This window comes from Carcharodon carcharias, chromosome 8 (genome assembly GCF_017639515.1).
Source record: "Carcharodon carcharias isolate sCarCar2 chromosome 8, sCarCar2.pri, whole genome shotgun sequence".
Lineage (NCBI taxonomy): Eukaryota > Metazoa > Chordata > Chondrichthyes > Lamniformes > Lamnidae > Carcharodon > Carcharodon carcharias.
Genome location: NC_054474.1, coordinates 174,405,074 through 174,425,255, shown reverse-complemented (window position 1 = coordinate 174,425,255; position 20,182 = coordinate 174,405,074). Strand labels below are relative to the sequence as shown.

Genomic DNA, 20,182 nt, shown 5'->3' with positions numbered 1-20,182 from the left:
GTGGAGATATGACACCCTGTCCCGTAACCACTGTTTTCTTGATGCTTATAGTAATGGAGAGCTTTCAGCATAAGACACCAACTTATTGCTGGTTTTGTGCATTTTCCTGTCTGGCCGGAAAGATTTTTTTTTCTGACTGTTGCTGGACAGTTGTACTAATGCCAGTAGCTTTCGTGTACCTTTTCTAAGTATTACAGCCAGCTGTGAAGTGGTAGAATGGTTTCCCAGCTTACCAACTCGGAGCGTGTTTAAGTTCTGTAATTAAGAAGAGCAAATAGTACTCATCATACTTAACATGTAAAAATAAAAAAGCATTCAAGAGCTTCACACACATACACAGAAATAAGCTACAAAGAGGGAGAGTAGGTGCATGGTTTAAGCGTCCCAAAAGAAAGTCAATCATATATGTATCAAATAGATTGGTGATTTGGATGGTTTCAGGCTGGGTTTGGTGATCTTTCCGGATTCTGCATCGAGACGATTTAAAATTTAAAATGTCTCCTCTTCTGGAGTCATCAGCTGCTTGGTTTATGTTAAAGACGCTGCCTGCAGCGTTTGGTCAGAACGGGCAGAGCACTCTTGCAGAATGGCTGGAGGAAAAGAATGGGACTGTGAGTCATAGTCACCTTGCTCATGGTCCCTGCACACCTGATGCTAGAAATCAGTGTCTCTACAAGGGCTAGTTTCTTGTCACATGACCTTCCTTTGCAAACTAACCAGTTACCAAAGATAGGCATAACGAACTCATTCCAGGTCAATTGTTTAAAGTGATCAGATTAAGGTGGTCGGTGAAACCCTCCTCAGCCAGGGTCCATTGTCTAAAGTGATTGAGTTTAACGGCTTGGTCCTCCTCCTCCTGAATAACTAGATTATGTCTGAATGTCTTTGGAGTAGTTCAGGAGATGGCACTTCAGATTCTTTTAAGCTTATTGTCCTGGGTGGGTTATTGCCAGAGAGCCCACCTCTGTTCTGATAGCTTTGTAAATTGTCAGATATATTTATGTAACTATTTGGCCATTGTGAGACTTGAGTTGTTTTTAAAACTTTTTGAAACAGTGACCATTCTTTTGTTTGTGAGGTTAGGTGGTCTTTGGTGGTAGATTATTCTAATGTGCTGGGCATCACAGCCAAACTTGCTTCGCCTCTCACTTGATCTCTCGATCCCTTACTGACTACATTGTCAATCTGCTTGTCCAGCATCAATTACTCATTGGGCAGGGTTTTTTCCAACTAAGCGTTGGGAAACAAAAGCCATTGTCTTTGGTCCTTAGCCACCAACTCCATACCTCTCCCTGACAACTGTCTGGGTCCGAACCAGACTGTTTGCAATATTGGTGTCATTTTTGACCCCTAGATGAGCTTCTGACCACATTCGTGCTATCGTTAAGATCACCTATTTCCATCTCTATAACATCACCTGACTCTGCCCTGGCTCAGCTTATCTGTTAATATCCTTACTTCTGACTTTGTTATCTCTAGACCTAACTATACCAGTGCATTGCTAGCCAGTCTCTGACATTCTACCCCCGGTAAATGTGAGGTTGCCAAATTCTGCCTGTGCCTTTACTCACACCAAGTCTTGTTCACTCATCATTCCTGTGCTTGCTGACCTATGGTGGCTTCCAGTTAAGCAATATCTTGATTTAAAAATTCTCATCCTTGTTTACAAATCCTTCCTTGGTGTCTCCTCTGTTATCCCTACCTCTTTCATCTCATTCAGCCCCATCACCCTCAGAGATGTTTGTGTTCATCTAATTCTGGCTCCTTGAGCACTCCTGATTTTAATTGCCCCACTATTGGCAACTTTTAGCTGCCCATGCCCCAAGCTCTAGAATTCTTCCCTAACCAACTCTCTATCTCTCTTTCTTCCTTTAAAATGCTCCTTAAAACTTACCTCTTTGAAGAAGCTTTTGGTTATCTGTCCTAATATCACCTTATGTGATTGGCTGTCAAATTATGTTCCATAATGCTGCCGTAAAGCACCTTGGAATGTTATTTGGAACACATGTAAAAACAAGTTGTTGTTTTAAGGTACAACAAGGTTCAATGAAGAGTGCAGGAAGTCATGCCAGGAGCAGCACCAGGCATACCTAAAAATGAGGTGTCAACCTGGTGAAGCTATAACACAGGACTACTTGCGTGCCAAACAACATAAGCAGCAAGTGATAGACAGAGCTAAGTGATCCCACAACCAATGGATCAGGTTGAAGCTCTGCAGTCCTGCCACATCCAATCGTGAATGGTGGTGGACAATTAAACAGCTCACTGGAGGAGGAGTCTCCACATATATCCCTGCCCTCAATGATGGGGGAGCCCAGCACATCAGTGCAAAAGATAAGGCTGAAGCATTTGCTACTATTTTCAGCCAGAAGTGCCAAGCAGATGATCCATCTTGGCCTCCTCCGGAGGTCCCCAGCATCACAGAAGCCAGTCTTCAATTTGATTCACTCCATATGATATCAAGATACAGCTGAAGGCACTGGACACTGCAAAGGCTATGTGCCCTGACAATATTCCAGCAATAGTACTGAAGACTTGTACTCCAGAACTTAGCATGCCCCTAGCCAAACTGTTCCAGTACAGCTACAACGCTGGCATCTACCCTGTTATGTGGAAACTTGCCCAGGTATGTCCTGTACACACAAAGCAGGACAAATCCAACCCGGCCAATTATTGCCCCATCAGTCTACCCTTGATCATCAGTAAAGTAATGGAAGGGGTCATCAACAATGCTATCAAGTGGCACTTGCTTTGCAATAACCTGCTGACTGACGCTCAGTTTGGGCTGTGCCAGGGCCACTCAGCTCCTGACCTCATTACAGCCCACTGTTTAGTTGACCGCAACAGGTTTTTTGAAAAGGATATGTTTGCCAGTTCAGTGAGTGTTTAACTGTTTACGTGCTGTGACTATAACAGACACCCACTAGGTGAGACCAGTTTCCTTGAGTGTTTTTTTTTAAAGAAAAGCGAATAGTATTTATTGTAATTAACCTGATCCAAGTAAAATAATAAAAACACTCCAACTTCCTCTCTCTCACACGCGCACAGTCTCTCTCATTTGCCCAGTCACATACACGCAAATAGATTACAGAGTGAGAGGATAGATTAAGAAATTTAGAGCCCATTTAAAAGGTATACAGCTCTTGGAGGTTAGTAATTTGGCTGGCTTCAGGTGGAACTTGATGGTGCTTCTGGATTAAGTGTCGATGCAGTTTAAAGATCTAGATGGATGATTTACCTGTTCTTCTGGAGACAGCAGCTGCTGGGTTGAGTTCTTATTAAAATTTCTGTCTGTGGCACCTGATAGCAGACAGGGTTCAAAACTTGCAGTTTGGTTGAAGAGAGGGAGAAAAAACCCACTTGGTTCTTCAGTATCTCAGTTGCTTTCCATGCTGTATAGGAAATAAAAAGTTGCTTAATCATCCAAATGGTGTGTCACATGACCCTCTCCCTCTCCAGTGTCCCAAATACTGTTATGGCTAGTGTATTCCAGTTGTAATTTGATCAGACCATGGCTGAGAATTCCCATCTCTGCCAGAGCCCCATTGTCCAAGTGATTATCTCCACCCAGTTGAGAACCCAGGTGAATGTCTCTCCCTGCATTACTGTGCACTGGTGAGGCCACAGCTGGAGTATTGTGTGCAGTTCTGGTCACCACATTACAGGAAGGACGTGCTAGCTCTGGAGAGAGTGCAGAGGAAGTTTACAAGAATGTTGCCAGGGTTAGATAAGTGTAGCTACGAGGAGAGATTGGATAGGTTGGGGTTATTCTCCTTAGAACAAAGAAGGCTGAGAGGTGACTTGATTGAGGTGTACAAGATTATGAGGGGAATGGATAGAGTGGACAGGATAAAATTGTTTCCCTTGATGGAGAATTCTAGAACCAGGGGACATAGATTCAAGATAAGTGGCAGAAGTTGTAGGGGGACATGAGGAAGAACTTTTTTACGCAGAGGGCAGTGGGTGTCTGGAATTCGCTGCCCATGTTGGTGCTAGAGGCAGAAACTTTAAACTCTTTTTAAAAAGTACCTGGATCTGCACCTAAAGTGCTGTAAGATGCAGGGCTATGGGCCGGGTGCAGGAAGGTGGGATTAGAAAAGGCACCTGGGTGTCCTCGGGCTGGCATGGACAAGATGGGCCAAATGGCCTCCTTCTGTGCTATAACTTTTCTATGGTTCTATGGGTAGGCAATGGCTCCCATTCATACTTCTCCAAGGCAGTTGTTCCTGGTGTGGCTTTGCAGACAGGTTGTCTCCATTTCAATGGTTTTGGAATTTAGAAGGTACAGTGATGCAAATGTGTAGCCATCTTTGACTGTGATTCCCAAGTCACTGGAATATTGCTTTAGTCTTTTTTAAAAAAGTCAATTAGTTTCTAGCCAGTAAATTCAAAAATCATTTTTTGATATAAAGCTCAGTTTCTCAACACCATCCTTCATTTTGATATTAGTACATAGGCATCAGAATGGTTTTCACCACAAACAACTTCATGGAACCAAATTTTAATAGCACCGAATACATGAGCTATAAGTAGCAAGTTCTATACGTGGTTGTTCTAAATTTCAGCAGAGCAACCTTTTAGAAGAATGTGACACTCCTTTGACTTTTCTCCATTTTATTGCTTATTTTGGCATCTTGGAGTTCCTAATGAAGTGTAATTGCTGTTTAATGTGAAGTAACTGAGTCAGTCCTTGAACAAACAATTTAGTTTACTTTTTTAAAAAAAGTCAAGGTTTCAGTATTAAGCTGTCCATTCTCCAGGTAGAGCTTATCACTTGGTGTCTGTCTGCCCCTCTCACAAGCAAAATTTACTGCTGTCAAAAGTGATTTTTCATTTTATCCATAATCTCTTATTTTCAGTCAACTGCAAGTTCTGGTCTCCACCTCATCATAATTACTGATCTTAATCTCTTGTCAGCTTGTGGCTTCTGACCTAAGATAGCTTTTGCAGCTGATTCATCATTGCAAAGATAAAATGAAAAATTGTATAGTGCCTTAACAGTTCACTCAGAAATGTTTTGAAATGTGCTTTGCATACAGTGAATAATTTTCAACTGCAGTGACCATTATATGGCAGCCACTTTGCACACAACAGTTTAAAAAGATGAATGATAACTTGTATTTATATAACATGTTTAATGTAATAAAACATCCCTAGATGCTTCATGGGACCGTTATAAAATTAAATTTGACACTGAGCCTCATACAGCAACATTGGGGCAGATGACCAAAGGCTTGGTCAAAGAGAGAGGCTTTTAAGGAACGCCCTTAAGGAAGAAAGAGAGGTAGAGAGGCAAAGAGGTTTAGGGAGGGAATTCCAGACGTTAAGGCCCTGGTAGTTGAAGGTATGGCTACCAATGGTAGAGCAGTTAAAACCTAGGATGCTCAAGAGGCCAGAATTAAATGAGTGTAGATATCTGGGAGGACTGCAGGGCTGGTGGAGATTATAGAGATAGGGAGGGGCCATGGGATTTGAAAATGAGGATGAGAACTTTAAAATGGAGATATTGCTGGGTGGGGAGCTATTGTGGGTCAGAGCACAGGGGCGATGGGTGAATGGGACTACATGCAACATGGGCAGCAGAGTTTTGGAAGACCTCAAGCTTACAGAGGGTAGAATGTGGAAGGCTGGCCAGGAGTGCACTGCAATAGTCACGTCTAGAGGTAACAAAGGTGTGGATCAGAGTTTTGGCAGCAGATGAATTGAGCTAGGGGCAGATGTTATCTAAAAAGGCAGAGTGGTCAGAAGCTTATCTCAGAGTCAAATATAATGCTACTGTTATGAACAGTCTGCTTTAGCCTCATATAGTTGCTGGGGAGAGGGATAGAGTCTGTAAAATGACCTGCATTTCCTGTAAGGTCACTGGAAGTACTCTGCTCTCCAAATAGTGCCTTTAACAAAAAATGTCTTTGTAATGTATTTAAAAGACAAGGACATTAAACCCATAATCCCACACATCTTTTTTGTTAGACTGCATCCACATGTACCTACCTTCCCTGGTCTTACCAGCTCCCTGAAAAGGCAAATATGAAGACATGTGGCTAATTCAGAAGCCTGTTGTCAATGACCCCTTTCCAACCTGCAGTGTTTAACAAGCAAGCTGCAGAAGAACATCTGCCTGCACCAGCTCAGTAGGCAGATTGAAACAATCAAAGAAGGACACCTCCAACAATGCAGCATACCTATAAAACTGCACTGGAGTGTTGCTCTGATTCTACACAAGTCCAGGAATTGAGCTTGATCCCATGATTTTTGATTTGGAATTTTTCATTTTCAAGTCTAATTGTTTACACCACAAGTCTATGTAGCCATCCGTGAGTCAGTAAGTATTGTTACTTTACCATTAAACGCATTCTTTTCCATTTCCACAGAAATTAATCCCCATCTATTAGTAAAAGAATTGCTGTTATAGGGATAAGATTTCTCACTTCTCAGCTGAGGTTTCTCTGCCCTTAACGCCAGCCCTCGACTTGCCTGATAGGAAAGTGGTTTGGTGTAAGCTATTGGCAATTAAATACCTTTTGAGCACTAACCAGTAATCTCAACAATTTTTAAAATTTGTTTCTGTAGACCGCATCCTATATAACAAAAAAAGCAATTCAACAACATTACCTTGAAAATTCCGTGATGGGAACTGTCCTGCTGCCTTTCGTCTATTTATTTTGAAAGATAAATGATGAATGTTGAAATGATCCTTCATTGTTGATCAGGAGAAGGCCACAGTGTCCTTTAAGCCTAATATTTTAATCCACTAGAGATAATCTGAACCAGAAAATGTATGCCAGCTGCTGGAGTAGAATTTTATTAGCCAAGCTAAATATTGCTATGATGGTGAATTGTGCTTCAACTTTCCCGTGTGCAGTGTGTGATAAGGTGCTTGCAGTTTCAACACTTTAAATAATTATTATTTTACTCAGTATAAAGCCCCTTTAAAAACTTGTTGGATGATCCATTTCAAGGTTGACTGTACAGTGGTCAATAAACCTTGAAACCTTGAATTTAGGTAGGCACAGAATACAAGTCCTTCCCAGTGGGAATATGATAGAGTTGCTCAAAGAAAAACTAGTAGCAGATTTAACCAGTTGTTTTTATTACTGTAGAAGAAAATCAATAGTTGGAAATGTGTGATGTATTCCCTCATTTTCCCTGTATCGCCACAAAGATAAGGGGAAGGAAAGCAATACAATCATGATTCTTGGGGCGCCTCTACTTTTTGCAGTCTTGTGATTCCATTCCATTCGGAGGGTAGGAAGGGAGAATGTACCGTAAAATCCCGATGAGTCGGATCCCAGGGGATCCCCCCCACAGTTGTGTTACGCAGAGCTTTGTGATAGCCGAGAAAGCCCCATTCTCATGTGAACGCCTCCCTATGTAACCTGATACACCTACAAATGCAGTATGTCAAAAGCAACAGATTCAAATGCCAAATGAAAGCACAATAAAATTGATAATGTGTGAAAAATCTTTACTCAATTTGTTCACATCTTTCAATGGCCTGATCTTGTAAAAGGCTGGAGCTTTGCATTTATACGTTGGGAGTTATCTCAGGAAAAGGTTGGCTAATCCAGAGTTCCAGTGCAGAATTTTGACTTATCATGGGCATCATTCTATGGGATTTGCTATTCTGCTGGTAGAAATGGTCGACGACTTCGACATAACTGGAATTTCATGTCACTCGAGTTTGACTCATTGCAATTTCACTGTATGTAGAATGTCATTCCAAAAAGCTACACTTAAGCTACTGAATTCTCTTCAAAATTGTAGACACAGGTCAAAAGGTAATAGCTTCTATATTCTACCAAATTTGAGGATGAGATTGGGTGTAGGTATGGCAGGACTAAGTATACAAATACGGAGAAAATCTTTTTTAAAAATGGAATTGAGTGAAGAGAAGTTTGTGTTTGCAATGAACCCAATCCTGGCTTCTATGAAATCCAGACCCGTGTACACCAGCCATTAATAAATCCAGACCCGTGTACACCAGCCATTAATAAATCCAGACCCGTGTACACCAGCCATTAATAAATCCAGACCCTTGTACACCAGCCATTAATAAATCCAGACCCGTGTACACCAGCCATTAATAAATCCAGACCCGTGTACACCAGCCATTAATAAATCCGATTGCTATGGTTATGTGACCCCTTCTGTGGTCATATCAGCAAAACTCGTATCTGTTTTTTTTAAACTTTTTCACAGAATATGGGCATCGCTGGCTAGGCTAGCACTTACTGCCCATCCCTAATTGTCCTTGAGAAGGTGGTGATGAGCCGCCACCTTAAACTGCTGCAGTCCATTTGGTGTAGATACACCCATAGTGCTGTTAGGAAGGGAATTCCAGGATATTGATCTAGCGATAGTGAAGTTAATCGGTTAATCCTACCAATAGTGTCATGGACAGATGCAATTGCAACAGGTAGGTTGGTGAGGACAAGGTCCAAGTAGCTTTTTCCCACTTGGCTCCCTCACCATCTGCCACAGACCCAGTCTAGCAGCTATATCCATTAGGGCTTGGTCAGTGTGGTATTGTTGAGCCACTCTTGATGATGGACATTGAAGTCCCCCACAAAGAGTATATTCTGTGCCCTTGCCATCCTCAGTGCTTCTTCCAAATTGTGTTTAACATGTAGGAATATGGATTCATTAGCGGTGGGTGGTAAGTGGTAACCAGCAGGAGGTTTGCTTGCCCATGTTTGACCAGATGTTATGAGACTTCATGGCGTCCAGAGTCAGTATTGAGAACTCCCAGGGCAACTCCCTCCTGACTGTATACTACTGTGCTGCCACCTCTGGTGTGTCTGCCCTGCCAGTGGGACAAGACATAGCCAGGGAAGGTGATGGTGGTGCCTGGGATATAGTCATACTCACAGTCATACTTTACATTCAGTGTCAGATTGTTACTTGACTAGTCTGTGGGACAGCTGGCACAAGCCCTCAGATGTTAGTAAGGTGGACTTTGCAGGGTCAACAGTGCTGGGTGTGCCTTTGTTGTTCTGGTGTTTAGGTCGATGCTGGGTGGTCTATCCAGTTTCATTCCTTTTAGACTTCGTAGCGGTTTGATACAACTGAGTGGCTTGCAAAGCGGTTTCAGAGGGCATTTAAGAGTCAGCCGCATTGCTACAGGTCACACGTAGGTCAGACCAGGTAAGGACAGATTACCTTCCCTCAAGGGCATTAGTGAACTTGACGGGTTTTTAATGACAATCAGCAATGGTTTCGTTACTGAGACTAGCCTTTTTCAGATTTATTAATTGAATTTAAATTCCACCAGCTGCTGTGGTGGCACTTGAACCCGTGTTCCCCAGAGAATTAGCTTGGGACTCTGGATTGCTAGTGTAGTGACGTTACCATTAAGCTACCACCTCTCCTATGTATGCCTCTGCCCGCGTCTGTGCGTGCATGCGTTGGTCTGTTTTATCCATAGCTCAAGCTTACCAGCTGTAGGTTGCATTACCGTGCAATAACAAAAGTACTGGTTCCTTGGAATGTTGAATTCGGTTTATTAGGTTTTCTAATATATAGGTTTCCCAAATCTGCCTCATAATATAAACAACTTGTATCACAAGCTAGATTATTTTACCTCAAAGGAGCCAAGCTATTAAATGAAACAAAAACAGAAAATGTTGGTAATACTCAACAGATCTGGCAGCATCTGTGGAGAAAGTAAGAGTTAATGTTTCAGGTCAATGACCCATTATCTGTTCTGGTGAAAGTGTGAGGATCAATCTTTCAGCCTGAATGACAAGTGCCCTTCAAAATACTCCCCCTAAAGTATGTTGCTGGAGAAGAGGCTTTACAGAAAGGAAAAGTTGGTATCTGTGGTATTTTAAAATCAACTAATGAGCACATCTTAACAACAGGTCAATGAAAGCTTTAATTTGCTCGGACACAAGTTGGTCAAATTTCGAACACTTCTATGCAGCAGCAATGGGATCAACATATAATTTCATAATTAGTTGATAAGGGAAAGAATATTTAAAATCCATATTCTTAAATCAAATATTTGAAATTTAATGTGTTGGGACAGCTTTCAGCTGTGAAGAAAGATCGACCATGAAATGAAAACTGATCTCTTTAGGCAAGAGGAATGACATTACTTATTAACAATTATCCATAGCCTGTGAACATAAAGAATAGGAATAGATTCAATCAATCTTTTTAGGTTTAACAATTTCTCATTGTTCAAATGAAACTATCCTTCCTCATAGTGGTACTTAGATCAGAAATTGCAATATGTGAGTAGATGAACATCTCCCTTTAATTTTTCATGCTATGATATTACTTCCCTTCCACACTCTATTTAGTGACCATGCACTCTTTCTGCATTTGCTGTAGTAGATAGCTCTCTGCAATTGTGTATTTAAACCAAAAATATGAATATTGCTGCCCTTATACCAACAATTTAAGCTTGATCTATACATGTTCCCAGTAAATGTTTTCTTTTAAAATTAAAATAAATCCTTAAGTTGCTGCTGCAATGTAAAAATTAAAGTACAGAATTTATTGCCACCCGAAGATCCAGGTGTGGTATAAATTGTAAAATTATTTTTAAGAAACATTAATTTTTTTTTGCATGGTGCAAAAATAAGATGTTTAAATCTTAATTCACTTTGAAAACCCTTTAATGTCAGCTCTCTTGAAGCAATTATCATTTCCTGAGAGATTTTTTGTCAGATCTGAAAATATTCATTTCATATTGAAGTGCATAGGAACAGACTGTAATCTCTTGTGATAGTCCTGTTCCTCCTTATTTGCTTTGCCGAGACGACTTTGATCTTTAGAATTTAAATTCTTAGAACTGCATCAGCCAAGGGCATATGATCATTTGGGACCTAATGTTTCTGGTGCCATTCTCAAAGCAGTGGAATTTTCTTTGCCATGTAAACAGCTTACTGTATTGAGAGCTGACAGCCCATTTGATACTGATAAAATCTGCATGTATCTAAAAGACTAAAGATCATGATATTTTGAGTGGCTGTTTTAGTTCAGGATTCTAATCTGGAATTAATTATATCAATGAATTTCTGGGTCTAATCTTTCTGATAGCTGAACTGCATTTGGTACTTTTTTAGTTTAGTTGCGAGTTTTGATTATAGCAGCGGTTTCTTTTAAAGTATTAAGGAATGTTTCGTAGGCCCTTTATACAGGTAATAATTTCATCATTATGCTGAAATACTAAAATCTTCAAAAAAATTTTGAGTATCAGTAAGATACTTTTCCTGGCTGTCAGTCACGTTATAACTATCAACATCAGAATCTTACAAAAAGATCTCCTCTCCCTGTTACACAGTATAAAGCACCATTTAATAGGTGGATATCTATTTACTGAATCAGGCTGCAGAATCACAACTGTTTTATTGTTAAACTACAGTTCAGTACAAATACCAGTTTCCACTCTTCCCTCTGGATCCTTTTCCTGTCCAGAAGCAAAAACACTCTTACTGAGGAAAAACCTAGCCCTAAGTCCAAGGTTCCATGAATATCACCTGCTCTCAGTTCACTCTGAAGCTTGTCCTGCTTTACTCAAGTACCAGCATTTCTAAAATAGTAAGGGGGCACTAGTCAATGGTGATTGGTTCACTTGCAATTATTATATCCAATGGTATTTAAATGAAAAATAATTTCCTTGTGATTGAGCATGCATTTAAATATAGAACCTTATGAAGGAAAAATGTTTTTTGATTCATCGGTGTTGATAAAATTGCCACCAATGTTTTTATATTAACAGATTCTGTATGAGTGGATTTGTGGAACAGTGGGCATGTTATTTTACTTGTTCCTTATGTTCCGATTTGAAATTATGTGCAGGCATCTAAATCTGAGTGTAAGACCAAAACCACTGTCTGCCTTAGTAAGAAGTGGTGTCCCTGAGGCTCTACGGGGTGAAGTTTGGCAGCTGCTCGCAGGATGCCATAACAATGACCAGATGGTAGAAGATTACAGAATTCTTATCACAAAAGTAAGTAATTCTATATTTAAGCAAATTGTGTGTCTGGCTTTTGTTGAACAGAATATTCATATATTTGTTGATATGCAGATTTTTAAATTTGGTGCCATTTGTATGGATTTTCTTCGTCATTTATTTTTGTCGAAAAATTAATTTGGAAATTGACGTAATTCTTAAATGGTGGGCTGTTGTTACAGTCCCTGAACTGTTCAGGAACAGGTTATACAACTAACCTGGGGATCTGGTTGAATTCATCAAAGGTTATATTTATGGTGTTCTCAATTACTTAATGGTGTATTCACCATCTATTAAACAGCATGTTTCAAATACATTACTAATGATTTAGATTAAGAAATATTTTATTAGGTGCTGCAAAGAAAAAATTGTAGTGGTCCTCACTGTTAAATTGCATTCAGAATTTGTTTCCAATTGCTCTAAACTGAGTGTTGCAAATAGTTGCATATGATGCAGCATATCTAGTTGGAACTCAGAAATAAGTCCTAATCATTTGTCATGAAAATTTAGTGTTAAAATATCAAACACGAAACTGATTCTCTTCTGATTAGATAAAGACATTTCCATCATTGTCAGTTTAAAAAGAATGAAAACTAGTTACCAGACTTCTGGGTAACCACTTCAATTGCAAAAAATATTTATTTTTAAAGAGACTTTTAATTTGTAAAAGAAAACCCAAAGCATTTTGCCATGAAAACAATTGGAGAAGTAACTGATTCTTGTTGGATGAAGCGATGGTTAACTGAGAAAGTTAATGATGAAAATGTTTTCTGTTGTTTTAAAACCAGCAATTAATGCATTGGAAATAATGGTTGCAATTGAACCATAGGCCTAAAAGGACCCTGTAAACAATGACACTCAGTTACCAGGAGCATAGAATGTTACAGCACAGAAAGATGACATTCAGCCCATTGTGCTTGTGCCAACTCCTTGGTAGAGCTATCCAGTCTATGCAGTCATATGGCTCTTGCTACATAGTGCTCATGTTGGAAAATGAATGACCTTGTTTTCAAATGTATTTTTTTCTATTAGTGGTGTAGGTTATTCAACGAATGAAGTACTTTCAGTAAGAGCGAAATGCTACTTACTGCACCTTTTAATATTTATATTTTTATATAGCATTGTTGGGGGCTGAATGGACTGTCTGAAAGGATGGTGGAAGTAGATTTGGCCATAACTTTCAAGAAAGAATTGTATAAATAGCTGATAGGTGGAGGGTAGGGGGGAATGCAGGTGAATGAGACTAATTGGATAGCTTTACCCAAGGGCTGGTACAGGTACAATAAGCTGAACAGCCTCCTTCTGTGAGATCATTCTAAGCTCTATTTGGAAATTGTTTGTCGTTTTATACAGGATCTTTGTTTTATGCCTATAGTTTTACTGAAAAAAAATGTCTTCAACCCTGAAGGCAATGCAGTGGATTGTAGTGCATTGCTGTAGCGTTGATGCAAAGTATTGTTGCTACACTGAAGCTAATGTGAAGTGGAGCTTGAATCTGGAGAAAGGCTTGACATGAATGTGGAAGAAAACAGTGACACTTTATCAAGAGAGAATTTTAACATCCAGTTCACATAAGTTTAGCATTGGTTGAAAACTAAAGTCACAAGTATGTAGTGCAAATGCATCTTTAATTTACCATCAAGTGCATTTACTAGTTTATAAGGAATCTATATTTCAAATTTTGATTGAAATGGAACTTCAATGAAATACAACATTTTCATGATCTATGATTATGATAAAAGAAGATGATCAAGAGTCAGGGTGTCATGTTATGCCAATCTTTGCATACATCATCAACTGGTATAACAATTGACCCTTTTGGGTTTGAAATAAAAACAGAAAATTATGAAAATACTCAGGTCTTGGCAGCATCTGTAGAGAGAAACCGAGTTAACGTCATTTTTGTAATTGTGCTCCCATACGTACAATTTTGCAGAAAGCAGAACTTCACAGAATCAGTCAATAACCATCATAGAGTGGGAAATTCTTAGCTATATTCTTCAAGGTAAAATTGTGCTTTTCTCCCAAGTTTAGAAAAGGCCATCGTTGTAATTAACTGCAACTACTGACTTTTTGTTTCTTAATTGTTTTAGAAGTGGTATAAATGGTAACAAGCTATTACGTGCAGATTTTAAGTGCACTATCTAATTAAACAGATAAGTAAACCTCCTAAAGTGCTAAATCCGCAGATTAAGCACAATTTCTCAATTTAGGATTTTGTGACTTCTGCTTCACAAGCGGAATTAGATCAATTGTTTATGCAGGTTAGGAATAAGATCCATTCATGTGTGCATTATTAGTTAACATTTTACGTGATTAGACTGTCTATTTCATGATTTTCCATTCTAATTACTAAGCAAGCAAGTCATTTTCTGGAAAGGATTGCTAATATTTCCCCAGATTCCTTCTACTTGCAGCAGCATTTTTTATTCACAACTTTTGTTAATAACACTGATGTGCCAAATTAGTTTTCTGCCAGTGTTTAATTGCTATTCTTATTCCAGTTTTGATTTTAGCATTGAAGATTAGATTGTAATAGCCTCAATAAACTTCAAAATGAGACTTGTAAATAACACGCCTAGCTAAAATTACTTTTAAATTAGCATGTTTATAGTAAATCTATCTACTGAGTGGAGCAACAGCGCAAAGCAGAATCATGTGCATATTTAAATCAATAGTTAGGTTTATAATAATATGTTAATTTAAAATTATTACCAGCTCCACATTTAGAGTCATATTATTCTTAATAGACCTCCTGTTCTTCTCCCTTTTGGGAGGGCCAAAGATAACTCATTATTAAAGTTTGATTCAGGAGCCAGTACCTAAATCTTCAAGAACTTCCTAAAAATCAAGAGAAAAAACATGTTTCTGTTCGAAATATAAAGTGTTTTACAACTGCAGACTTAAAACGTGTTGATCTATGTTTATTACAAGAAGCACCAAATTGTGGTTGGCTTTCATTTTCTCTCAAAACAGTGGCTTGAACTTCTACTTCAAATATTTTTGATCACGTTGTAGTAGTGCTAAAGTGTATTAAAATTTACAACGGTGTCTAGAATATAACTACCTTGTACGAGCCACTTCACGTGCATACTTGCAGCTCAGTGGTTCTTAAGTAGTTAAAAACCAGCATATTCCTGAATATGATCATTTTGAGCTGGAACCTCATGTTTAAAATTCTGTACCCCACTGACGTCAGTATATTGTTTGAATGGATTCTGTCCATGTGTAATAGCACAGTTGTGCTACACCTATGCTTTTAGATGGTACAGTTTTGAAAGTTGTGCAGGCTAGCAATATTGCCATTTCTGCTGTCAGTTTCTGTAAGTTAACCTGCATGCCTGTGAGCAAAGTATTTATAACAAGCAAGGAGTACATCCCTATTTGAAGCATGCATTGAGATCCCATTACATATCTGAGGATAATATTTTTACATTAATTATAATGATGCTCCTTATGACAAATTTGCTTCCCCATTTGAGAACTGTAGCAGCTTTTAGGTGAAAAGATCTAAGTGGATTGGGTTACTTTTCTGATTTATTTCAGTAACGTTGTTATCAAGAGAATTTTCTAGTTTTGGTCATTGCCATGCTTTTATTTGTGATTGATATGAATGTTACTCATATGCAATGAAATAAGGATTTATTTGGTGGTAATCAGAGGGGATCCATTGCCTGGGGATAGAATGTATAACCCCAGTCATGTGACCTTTCTCAGGCAGCCCTCCAGGTTGTTTCTAGCTTTTACTCCATTCTCTGCTATATCAAACCGGCAGTGGCAATGACTTATGTAATATCACTTCGGCTAATCAATTTCTGATTTTCCATGATATTTACACAGTGAAACCTGCATGTATCTTCCATAATGTTTTACCAAAACATTTTTTGACTGATTTTCTATTTGCCTCTGGATCAATATATCAAATCTATTTATGTCACAAAAAGCTAACATCATGACAATCTTGTTTGGGGGACCTCCTTAGCAAGACCACCTCCCATCCCCATGGTCAACCTCAAGTTGAACTTTCCATCACTACATCATAAAACAGTCTAATTCCATCTCAGTAGTATCACTTGTCTCTGCTTAGCCTCAGCCCATCTGCTGTTGAAACCCCTCATGCATCCTTTTGTATTTTCCAGAGTCATAATTCCAAAGCCTTGATGACCAGCCTCCCATCTTCCACCTCCCATAAACTTAAGCACATCCCGCTTGTATTCTAGTTTGGCACCAAGCCTGGTTCATCCCTGTTCTTGCTGACCTACATTAACCCCTAGTCTCAGAACACCTAAATTGTAAAGTTCTTACCCTCATATTCAAAGTCCTCCATGGCTTTACCCCTTCTTGTTTCTGTAACCACCTCCAATCTTACAACCATCAGAGAACTCTGTGTTCCTCCAACTCTGGCTTCTTGTCCCGTTCCCCACTTCCTTCACCGCACTTACCTAAGTGCTAAGTTTTTGAATCCCCTCTGAAAACTTCTCTGTCTCTTGCTCTCTTTAATATACTCCTTAAATCTATCTCTTTGACCAAGCTTTTGATCGCCTGTTCTAATGACAGCTTTGGCTCGGTGCCTAATTTTTGTCTGATTTGGCTCCGCTGAACCAATTTGGGACATTTTACTACATTGAATTATTGTTCACCTTGTGCTTTAAATCAGTGCCTAAAAATATTTGCCATTCAACTTTCGATAATGACTTGTGTTTATATAGCTCCTTCAATGAGAAAAGTATCACGGGATGCTTTAGATGGATGAAGAAAATGGATGCCTATCCATATGAGGAGAGACTAAGTGGGAAACCAAAAGATTATAAAATAAATGACTGCAATTAAGAAGAAAGTGGTACAACAGTTGCCAAACATTTGTCTAAATAGGCATTTTTAGCATATAAATGTGAAATATACCAATACTCAACTTTGCTGTTTAGCTTTGGCACAGTTGGTAACACTCACTCTCCTCTGACTCAGAAGGTTGTGTCAGCTCAAAAACGAAGAGGCTGACACTCCACTACAGTGGAGCACTGTGCATTGTTAGAGGTACCCCCATCTTTTGGATGAGTTATTAAACCAGAGCCTGCCTGTTCTACCAGGTTGATATAAACGATTCTGTGACAGTATTTTGAAGACGAACAGGGGAGTTATCCCTGGTGGCCTGGCCAATATTTATTCCTCAATAAACATCACAAAACAGACTCTTTAGACTGTCTGGTCATTATCACAGTGCTGTTTGTGGGAGCTTGCCATTCACACATTGGATGCTATGTTCCCTATGTTGCAACAAACACTACACTTCAGAAGAACTTCGTTGATTGTAAAGTGCTTTGGGACATCCTGTGTCATGAAAAGCGTTGTATAAAAGAAGTCTTTGCTTTAGAACTTTAATCTTCAAAGCTAGAATTGTGGATTTGACTGTTGTAAAATAGTTGATTTTTGAAGGATTAAAAGTTTAGACTACATGAAGACTGGGTAGATAGTTGCCTAAAAAAGCACTTGGTTTCATTTTTATCACCAATGCTGTAGACAATAGCTGCCTAATGTTCATAGAAGGTATCTTTTTACTTTAATGTAAAAATTATTGCAATTTCTTTTTAAAAAACTAACTGCTCCATCTACATTTAAACTAAATGTCTTAGCATTATGCTTAATTTATATGCTAAGCTGGGTGATTACTTTAGGGAATACTTTTCCAATTGTAATATGCCAACTCAGTAGCAGTGTACATAATTCAGGAAGATGCTGGGTTGTTGCAATAAATTGTTGCTCATTTATTTCCTACAGTAATAGACATCTTTCATGTTATTACTTTATGCAGGTAGCTTTTAACTGCTTCACTCATTGTTTTCCTGGATTAGCTTTGTAAAATTAATTTAATTTTATTGCTGAAATATTGGCATTAAATCTCATTTATATTTTATGGTCCCAAAAGATTGCATTCTACATGGATCACTGCTCTTTCTGCATACTTCAGGCAACTTTTTAAAAGACCTAACCATCAATCCAGTCTACATATTATCTTTATTATGACACAGCCAATGGTAAATGCTGAGCTGTTCAAGTTACAGAGGGAAACTTGAAACAACTGTTACAACTAATTTTCAATTTGTATAAATTTCGAGATGCGTGCCTTGAATTCAGTAATAATAAGATCACCAAGTCTTATAGGCTTTTATAAAACTAGATTAAACATTTATTAATAAGAGAAATGATTTAATTACATATATAGATCTACAAATTACTACTATAACTTCTAAATCCCCTAATCAATCTAACTCCCAGTTACACTTTCGTTAAGTCAACAGTAAGACACGCAGATCTTAAAAGACCCAAGGCAAAGAAACAAGTCAAATTCCAATTGAGTTTTCTTAACTTCAGTCCTTTGAGGACAGCAGCTTGAGGCATAGATGCTGAAGGCTTTTCATGCACTTGTAAGATCTTAAAAATGCCTTCCCTTATAAACCATCTTCTCTTTATACATATCTTCCTCTTTGAATGCAAATACCCATTGTTTCACTACGTCTTTCGACTCTATCTCCCTGATAATAAAACCCTCTCATAGCACTAAGTTTTACCAGTAATCTTTGGGAAAAATAAACACACTGTTTCTAAACTTCACCTGGCAAGGTGACATATTTCACCTCTCCTTTCAGAACAATCTAGTCTAGTTTATTTAAAAATTTAAATGTTCCCTTGACACTTATGTTTTTAAACTTCCCCATGTTTACCTAATTAACATTTCAAACCTAACCTCTCTTCTTAGATCAAAGCACCCAGACTAATTCAGTCAAGTCTGTCTCACATACCCACATAGACACACCCCACTATTATTTTATTTTACAATAAATTCCAATAACATTATGAGAATTATTATATCTCCTTGACATCTTCTATACATGGGTTTCTTTATTTCCCTTGTGCCATTCCTCCTATCATATTGCAAGTTGGAAAGATCATTATGTGAGGTGTGGTGTTAAACCTCTGCTCCTCCAATTCTGGCCACTTACACATCTTTGTTTTTCATTGCTCCATTATTAGCCTTGACTTAACTACAAAGGCCTGAAACTCTGGAATTCCTTCCTTAAACCTCTCTCCTCTTTTGAGGCACTCCTTAAAATCTACCTACCTACCTGTCCTAGTATCTCGTTATGTGACTTGGTGTCAAATTTTGTTTGACAAAGCTCCTGTGAAGCACCTTGGAATGTTTTGCTACCTTAAAATATGCTATATAAATGCAAGTTATAGTTGATTTTATATTTGGACGAGTTGAGAATATAACTCTTTGGGAGAAATGTAGCCTTGTGATTCAGGGACAGATGAAAAACAGTGGGGCAGGGGAAGAGATTACAAACTGTTGTAGCTATGAGACTATTTTTAATTGAGAGTTATGAAGTTTAAGAGATCAAACTGAACTTAATAAAAAAGAGAACTGCATTTATATTCAATTTATTGCCACCATTATTGTTTAGCTTGGTAGGGAAGTTTTCCCAACACGGATTTGTAGCTCAACTTTAGTTATATAATTTCCAGTTAAAATGTGAAAAATTACTGTCTTATATAAAGTGCTATAATTTGATTACCTTAATTGATCTTTGGCATTGAATATATCATTAATTTGGTGTCTGCTGATTTGTTAGAATAGCTTATTTGAATCATTTGTTTTTGCTTTTGTTGCATAAAAGATAAAAGTAAGTTATTTATGTTTGTGCCCCTACTTTTCTTTAAATGATTAGTTGGTGTAACAACTATAGTGGATATTTTATACAAATTTCTTTTTACTAAAACGAAAATATCATTTTGACCAGACAAGTGAAATCAGTTGATTAGACTAATTTATAAAATGACAAATGTGGAAATTTGCTCATGCCTAAGTATTGCTGTTGCTTTGGTTCAGAGCTTGGAACAATAAACGTGGAATTTTCACAATGTTAGTCATTAGGACCTGATTTGATGCTGCCCATGATTGATTAACCAAAATTACATTAACTTAGAGATGACAACTATAATGTGCATAGATAATTTTGGGAAAAGCATATTTTAGAGACTAAAGAACTTGAAAAAAATTAATAATGCTTTCTATCGTCTTCATCAAAAAAAAATAGTCCATTGACTATTGAAACAAACCCCATCCATCTTAATTTTAGAGTAAATTTGACTCCAGAATAAAATGTTCTTGCTTTGCTTTATAGTCCTCTAGTTACTGATAGAGTTAATTCTGATTATCTTGCA

The 20,182-nt window shown here is 38.2% G+C and overlaps 1 protein-coding gene across 6 annotated transcripts in view; it reads left to right on the top strand.

Annotated features, from left to right (window-relative positions):
- The window catches only part of LOC121280726 (rab GTPase-activating protein 1), a 193,730-nt gene that overhangs the window by 106,769 nt on the left and 66,779 nt on the right, over nucleotides 1-20,182 (top strand). For all 6 annotated transcript variants that reach the window (XM_041192852.1, XM_041192855.1, XM_041192850.1 and 3 more), the window contains one exon: nucleotides 11,809-11,959. In XM_041192852.1, the coding sequence (XP_041048786.1) occupies nucleotides 11,809-11,959 (151 nt within the window). The remainder of the gene's footprint in view (nucleotides 1-11,808; nucleotides 11,960-20,182) is intronic.